We start from the raw sequence: 8,025 nt of genomic DNA, 5'->3' as shown, positions 1-8,025 counted from the left end.
TATATATATATATATATATATATATATACATACATACACACACACACACACACACACACACACACACACACATTTTGTATTCAATATAGTTTTGGCTCATCCAACTTTTTCCTGGGAGAAATTTCCACTTTTAATTATGCAAGTGTTTTATTAGAAAAAAACTGTTTATACAAACCTGATATCACAGTCACATCACTTTACAAAACATAAAACCATTAGGTATCAGCCCTGGAAGCACTCACATTCAACTGACATAAAAAAAATATAAATTTCATATCCAGCACAAATTAAAATACAACCATTATACCATGTGTCTATACCTTAAGCTGCAATAGTTCTTCTGTGTAAATTGATGATTTATTTTGAAGGACAGAGAAGAGAGACATAAACAACCATATTCCTTTGCCGTCATATGCAACGTACAGAAGTGACTCTACAGTTTAAATTAGGCGCTGGAGAAGAAGTTGACTTGGAGATGTACCAAAATCCCTGTTTGGTCCCATTTAAATGATGAGCCTTGGTTCCAGCAGGGAGTCCCAGCGCTCCGTCACCTGTGGGAGGAAGTGAAGACGTCACTGTAACCGCGTTTAAGCGAAGATTCTAAAAGGATCAGCGCTGACATTATCGGCAAACAACCGACTGACTAACGACTGCTGCTCTCTGCGTGCGACGCATTTATTCCTCACTTTTCAGTTACTCATCCGGTTTGGATGAGTACCTGAAAAAGGGGGGATCACTGGGTGAATACGCTCAGTCAAAGTAGAGGGATGGCGGCTGGAGCCCGGGCTCAAAGACAAAAGAAAGGCTTTGGCTCCAACTGCTTTTGCTGACTGCCAGTGTCACTGCGAGGGACCCACACATCACCCTCTGCAGGCCCGCTGTTATTTGATAAGACACTCCAGGGAATAAGCGGGCGCACTGGGACGAATAAAAGGGACGACATTGTCCATTTAATTAACTTTTAATAAGATTTAACTCTACAGGGAATAAATGGGAATTTTCCAATCATCCCACTGATGTTTGTCTGTAAAACACAAGAAAACACCACTGAAAGTCAAAAGATAATACTGGGTTATTGGCCTGACTATCTGTATGAAACATGATTTTATATATATGAAAACACAATAATTCAGCTTTTTGGGTGATTATACACACACAAAAACACATAATATCATATATACTGCTAATAGAGCCACCTAAACCCCACACACTGTTCCTATAAATTTACTCTGGCTTACCCGAGAGTCTCTGGACACGGCGTACTCCACGCTCTCCGAGCCGTCCGGGTTCTGGTAGACCAGGTCGAACTTGCCAGGTTCTACAGGAGCTGAGGGAGAAGCGGCGGGTTACGGGGTCATCACCAGTGTGTGACACAAAGTTTGAACACCTGCTCTGTCTGTTGCATTTAAAATGAGCAGCGGCGACACGCTTCGCTTCAACACTACACGCCAAACTTTGACTCAAAATATATTTTCCGACCGCGTTTTGGAAAGAAATCTTGACATATAAACTTTTTAATTATTATAGTTATGGTTTTGATATTGTATGTGTCAGTGATGAAATGATCCCTACCTTGAGAGCTGTTCAGCACGAGCAGCTCGATCTGTTTGGTGGTGAGGTCAAAGCTCATGATCTTCCCTTCCTGAAAAATGCACAGCGGCGTGGTCGGTCAGTGGCGTGGGCACTTTCCAGCATGAAAGAACGCCTCAATATCTCCGAGGTCAGGGATGATGTCACTCACCTTGTATTCTGATACCTCTGGTGTGTAGTTCTCAGTTAGCTCCAGTAACTGTAAACACACACACACAGATTAAGCTCACAACAAGACTCAAAGTTCAAAGTCAGAGCATATATATAAAGACGATTACTGGCTGTAATTACATTCAATGGAAAAATAGCAGGAACTAGTTGGTGAACGGCTGTAGCCGCGCAGGCTTTGTGCCAACTAATGAGCTAGCCATCTGGGAACATGCTAACTGCTAGTCAGTCATAACACCTATTTAGTGCTTTATATATGCAAACTTGTTGGATTTGCAAAAATATATAAAAGCAACTGGTTAAATGAATTGCACAAGTCAAATCTCTTTGGGATAAATGAATGAATTAAAGCTAAAACAGGATAGCTTGTATTAGCTTGTAGGCGTGTGGCATCAACAACACAGCAGACACACTAAGGTGAAGAAGACGAGACGGGGCTGACCTTGAAGGCAATCTTCTGCCCCACCTGTGGCGGGGCGGCGAGCATGGGCATGGAGCTGTAGTCCCGTTTGGGGGCAACTTCTGCTCTGTTCTGCACACAAGAACCCGGGAGGTTAATGCATCACACACGGCATTTTCAATGAACGGGCTAGTGTGATGTGACAGAGGCAAAAGCAATAGCATCCTGAAGTACAGACAGACCTGGAGGACCACGGACATGTTGGTCAGCTGATCCGTCTGGCAGGACGGCTCCCAGGCTCCGCCGTAGCTGAACCCAAATCCGCCGTCGCCGCGCCCTCTGACACCCCCTCTGAAGTCCCCTCTGACGCCCCCTCTGAAGTCCCCTCTGACACCTCCTCTGAAGTCCCCTCTGAAGTCCCCTCTGCCGGCCCCACGTCCCCGTCCTCTCTCCTCTCCATACCCGCCACGCCCGCTCTGTCCTCGGCCGCGGCTCCAAGGCAGCAATGGACTGCCGCCTGCGCCGAGGCCCGGCTGCTGCGCCGGCCGCCGGATGATCAGCTTGATCTCCTCCTCGCTGTCCGAGTCTGTGCCTGCGGCTCGTCTCTGCGTGCCGCCGTTTGCAGCGGGAGGAGCCTGCTGAGATTCGGGGTTTGCACTCATTCTTCCTTTGGGGGTCGTGGAGGTGGTTTTTGGCGGGTTTTTTACAACGCTGGCCTCGTCGGAGGAGGAGGAGCTTTCTGAGGAGGACGGTGAAGGAGGGCGAGACTTTTTCTTGGCGGGTTTTGAGGTTGGAGGCGCCGTGGAAGAAGCAGGGGCGGAGGAGGGCGTTTTGGTTGCTAGCTTTTGGACTGCTGGCCTTTTTGGGGCTTCGTCCTGCTCGCTACTGGAATCTGAAGAGGACACCTTCTGTGGTTTGGACTTTGCCACTAGAGGCTTCTGGGGGATTTTAACAGTTTTTTTGGGGGGAGAAGCAGGGGCGGAGGATGGCGTTTTGGGGGCTAGCTTTTGAGCTGCTGGCCTTTTGGGGGCTTTGTCCTCCTCGCTACTGGAATCTGAAGAGGACACCTCCTGTGGTTTGGACTTTGCCACTGTGGGTTTCTGAGGGATTTTAACTGGGGTTTTTTTGGGAGAAGCAGCTGGTTTGGTGGTGGCGGTCGGGACTTTTTCCTCTGCATTCTTTCGTTTCTTCTTTTTCTTCTTCTTTTCTTGTGTTGTCTCACTCCTCTCGTCACCTGATGCCTGCCTGGTATCCCTCACCGCCGCCGTCTCCACACTCTCCTTCTTCTGCCTCTTCTTTTTACCCACTAAATTTTCTCCCGGTCCTTCCTCCTCTGCGGGTCTCTGTCTCTTTCTGCAGCTCTCACCAGAAGCATCTGGACAGCTGCTGAACCCGTTGGCCTGCGGCAGACAGTCCACCTTCACCCTGGCAAACGAAGAATCACAATCAGAAATGGTTTATTGCCAAGTACGTCACACATAGGGCAACTGTGGCTCAGTGGTGAGCAGGGTCGTGCTTCAATCAGAGGATCGGCGGTTTGATCCTCGGCTCCGCTAGCCCATGTCGATGTGTCCTTGGGCAAGACACTTGACCTCAAATTGCTCCCGTAGCTGTGCCTACAGTGTATAAGTGTGTGTATGAATGATAGCTACTCCTGATGGGCAGGTGGCACCTTAAGCCCTGCCATCAGTGAATGATGACAAGTAGTGTTAAATCACTTTGAGTGGTCGGAAGACTAGAAAAGCTCTGTACGAGCATCGGTCCATTTACTATTTACCTCACAGGGAGTTTGGTTTGTTGATTGCTGCGCAGTAAACACGGTGCAACAGTAAAAGACGGTACAAGTTCTTGAGTTTAGACTTCTCTTGTCAAAATATCAGATTTGATCAAGCGGCATAGAAAAGGAAATACAAATGCATTTCCACTGCCTCCACGGGGCCAGGTTAACCTGTTTGCCCCCTGCGGATAAACCCAGTCTGAGTTTCAGGCTAGGGTAACCAGCCTTAAATTAATATTTTACCATCTCTGCCTGTTCTGTGTGTTACATCTTGGTATGAATCACAGATTTACCTTTGCGTTGCAGGTCTGTTTTTTACTTTTCCTATTTCCAAATTCACACAGATCATTGTAATATCATAAAAGGCTTTTAAGCAATGCACTGTATAAGGAATTCAAACTTTTTTTAGCTCATTTAAATGTAATTTAAAGTAGTATATATGAAAATACTGGTAATATGTTGAGCGTTAAACTGTTTAGCAGTGTTGCATAGTTATGTAGTTTAGTATTTACTAAAAAAACTACAGTTGGCTCACTTGAAAAATCTGTGCTACCCCTGATAAAGGATAGATATTGAGGATAGATGGGTAGCCAGGTGTTGACCAAGCTTTTCAAAATAAAACATGACCCTGAGATAATGTGCAACTAACAATTAAACAGAGGCTTTCGGACGGAAGTTATCTCCCCGGATGAGAGAGGATGCTCCCTGCTCGCCTTTGCCTTGAGGCCCCTACACCCATAGGTGCTCTGTTAGAGCCGACCTGGGAACTGCTGCGCCACACAGACCCATGAGCTCAGTGCATGACGGGAGAAGAAGCACGCGCACCTGACGCTGTCGTTGTCCCGCACCACGTAGACGCTCTCCGTGTGCGGCAGGTAGCAGTCCTCCACGAAGAGGCTGAGGATGCTGCCGCGGCCGAACTCAAACTTGTCTCTGATGACGCTCTCCAGGTCCGCCACCACGCGGCACGTGTTCAAGTCCACGAGCAGCCAGCACATGCGGCAGTCGACGACGGCCGGCGGGGGGTAGTCGAAGTTCAAGCGCACGCGGATGAAGTTGTTACTGTGAACAGCCATGCCGGTGTTACGGACCTCACACGCCAAAAAAATAAAAAATACACACACAGCCGGTCGTGTTCGACCGGCAACAGAACTGGTATTTCCGGTCGGGACTTTCAGGATAAGAGTGTCTGGTCGTCGATAGGGTCACGAGAACTCATTACGTTATTGGCCTCTCTTCCACATTTACTAACGTTGTGGGGTATATGAAATGGATTACTTGCTATGGTAAATGCAAAAAGTTAAATACAAAATTCGCCGGATGAATTAACTCATCCAAAGAAAATTTGTATTATTCCAAAAGTCAAAGATTAAAATGTTTGCTTTTTTGGGAAGTAATTCATCAACAGCAATGAATCTATTCTTACTAATTACTAATACTAATTTTGTATTTAGGTATTTTTGCAACATATGCGTGAACAACAAAGTACATTTATTTATCAATGGATATTATTTGGTGATTTTACAATCTGATTACCGGTGTACATTTTCCTGTCATGCTTTTATTTTGAAGGACCAACGTTGCTCGCGGTTGGAGGCAGTGCCCTGTCTGAATGACAACTATTTCATAAGACTGCCCTCTGGCGTGGAGGCACGTTATCAACGCCACAAACAGGGTCGATACAAAAGACGACAACACGCTGAGTTTAATGAATCATGTGTAGTTCATTACAAGTTTTATTTGGCGGCTAGATTGAACCTATCATAATTGTTTCTAACTAGTTTACAGTTTAGATGATTCAGGTATGGTTTGGTAAGCACAAAGCCTTACAACATTTTCTCTATAAGCTTACGTTCCCACTATACCAATGAATGTATAGGTTTTAAATACATAAATACACTTTCTTTCACATATTAACACAGTGTTTCCGGTCCCCACCGACAGTTCCGAGCAACATAGCCAGGTACATTTGAATGAGAGCAGAAGTGAGAGAGAAAAACACGACACAGGTCAGCTGACCCCGCGTGTGATCATGTGATTTCTTGTAGCGATAAAGCGGTACAGAGACCCAGAGTCGACCTCGTCCCAGGATTCATACTTCAAAGATGCAGCGGACAGCAGCGGCAGCCTGCGGCTGGTGCTTCATCCTGGCTTTCGTCGCCCACACAGGTTCGTTTATGTTCAGTATGTCTCGCAGACTGAAGTCACGTAATGGGACTCCCTGACTCTGCTGTCTGCAAAGCGAAAGCAACGCGTACCATTTATACGTCTATGTGTTGATACGTGTATCTGTTTACGAACTGTAAGTAAGACGGGAACCGAACACCGAGTTTTAAAAACGCGTTTGTGTGTGTGTCCGTGTGTCCGTGTGTGTGTGTGTGTTTGTCATTGAATCCCGCGTGCAGGGCTCTCTCGTCGCCCCCCAACCGGCAAAGAAGCCTGGAGCTACGTGGAGGTGAGGGACGGGGCCCACATGTTCTGGTGGCTCTACCCCGCAGACAACCCGGACCTGCCTCTGGTCATGTGGCTCCAGGTAGGACGCAGAGTCATCACTGCCAACAACTTACACTTACACTTCACCAGGAAAGCAGTCTCACCAAAAGAGATGCTATTAAGTTATATTCTAGGAGGGGGGAAGTATTTATGTGAAGCACAAAACCGATTATTTTATGCTCTATCTGGTTTTTCAAACTCTTTATGCGATACCAAAACTCAAACTGGAGCAGGTTTTAAGTCTGTGCTGGTTGATTCCCATATAGAATGTGGAAGTGAAAAGCTGAGACCACTAAACTAGTGTGGCTGGATGCGTAACAGCTCTGCTGCGTCTATTTTCATGTGCAGAGGGGGAACTGACTAATGTACTGTCAGGACCTGGAACCAGCTACGTGGGTACAAGATTGTATCACTCGTGCTCTGGACGATGATGTATGGTTTTATCTATCCAATACCATAGTTGTATTTAATGTATTCTTCTGGAAATCTGAAATAATGGGTAATTTAAAAGTATACATTAAACAGCCCCTCTGCTGTTTAATGTTGGCGCGTAATAAGTGTGTGTGTGTGTGCGTGTGTGTGTCTTCAGGGTGGACCAGGTGGATCAGGAAGTGGCTTTGGGAACTTTGCGGAGATCGGGCCTTTGGACGGGGACCTAAAGCCCAGAAAGACAAGCTGGGTAAGTTCTAAGGAGCTCTCGTGACCAAAGTTGCAGACTGTGTTCGGTTGAGTCATGATCAAAGGACCACTGAGGCGTCCGCAGGGTACCATAGTAGCCCAGTGATGATGAGGATCACAATTCCACAATTATTAAGAAATGTCAACCAAAGAGTGGACGCTTTCCCTTTACACATTTTTTTTATTCCTAGCTGTTAGCCCTTCAACATTGCAGCTCCCGCCCCACAGCACAGCTCGTGTCATACCCTTGTACTCAAGACTGTGTCCCAGCATTAATTTAATAGTTTCATTTAAATACATTTTTAGGTAATTTACAAAGCTAGTTCTGCATTTTTGTATTTATATACACCTAATTTGGATTTATTTATATGGGAAGGTGTTTCTCTGCAGTTTAACACTCAGAAGTGAGCCTAAACGTTTGGGTTCGTGAAATTGGAGAAACCAGCAAGAAGAGTATGCTAGATTAAAAAAGGTTACGCAAGGTTAGATGTGGCTCTTTTGTGTGATTATTTGTAAAATCATATGGTTTGTCAACTAATGATGTATTTGGCTGAGGACAGCTTTGGTTAAGTACAGGTTAACATGCTGACATGTATTGTCTGTGGGTTCAGGTGCAGGCAGCCAGTGTGTTGTTCGTAGACAACCCCGTGGGCACCGGCTTCAGCTACACCGACAGGCCGGACGGCTATGCCACCAATGTGGCCACGGTGGCCTCCGACATGCTGGTGCTGCTCCAGCACTTCTTTACAGGGAAGGCAGAGTTCCAGGTATGTCACCTGCACCGTGCGTCACCCGGCCATCGTGATGTACCACTACAACAAAAACAATGCTTAAAACAGAGCCGACATGTTCTTTGGGACTCCTGTTTCTTTGTAAAACAGTTGGATACTACTAACACTAACATCAACCTGGCTCGGCT

The 8,025-nt window shown here is 46.3% G+C and overlaps 2 protein-coding genes across 2 annotated transcripts in view; one reads left to right on the top strand and one right to left on the bottom strand.

The window, feature by feature from the left end:
• Window positions 1–179: 179 nt before the first annotated feature.
• coil (coilin p80) lies at window positions 180–5,054 on the bottom strand. The gene is made up of 7 exons (XM_068578967.1): window positions 4,761–5,054; window positions 2,401–3,583; window positions 2,201–2,290; window positions 1,742–1,789; window positions 1,573–1,642; window positions 1,239–1,327; window positions 180–551 (listed from the first exon to the last, which is right to left on the bottom strand). Exons 1-7 carry the CDS (start codon window positions 5,009–5,011, stop codon window positions 504–506), a joined length of 1,779 nt encoding a protein of 592 aa, XP_068435068.1. The 5' UTR covers window positions 5,012–5,054; the 3' UTR covers window positions 180–503.
• Window positions 5,055–5,729: 675 nt separating this feature from the next.
• Window positions 5,730–8,025, top strand: part of scpep1 (serine carboxypeptidase 1) — a 6,562-nt gene continuing 4,266 nt past the window's right edge. The window contains exons 1-5 of the mRNA XM_068578934.1: window positions 5,730–5,747; window positions 5,984–6,104; window positions 6,341–6,468; window positions 7,018–7,107; window positions 7,718–7,873. Coding sequence (XP_068435035.1) covers window positions 6,041–6,104; window positions 6,341–6,468; window positions 7,018–7,107; window positions 7,718–7,873 — 438 coding nt within the window. The 5' untranslated portion in view covers window positions 5,730–5,747; window positions 5,984–6,040. The remainder of the gene's footprint in view (window positions 5,748–5,983; window positions 6,105–6,340; window positions 6,469–7,017; window positions 7,108–7,717; window positions 7,874–8,025) is intronic.

This window comes from Clinocottus analis, unplaced genomic scaffold (assembly GCF_023055335.1).
Source record: "Clinocottus analis isolate CAN_PGR_092001 unplaced genomic scaffold, fCliAna1.0.p SCAF_16, whole genome shotgun sequence".
Lineage (NCBI taxonomy): Eukaryota > Metazoa > Chordata > Actinopteri > Perciformes > Cottidae > Clinocottus > Clinocottus analis.
Note: the sequence above shows the minus strand (reverse complement) of the source record. Positions and strands in the feature narration are given on the sequence as shown.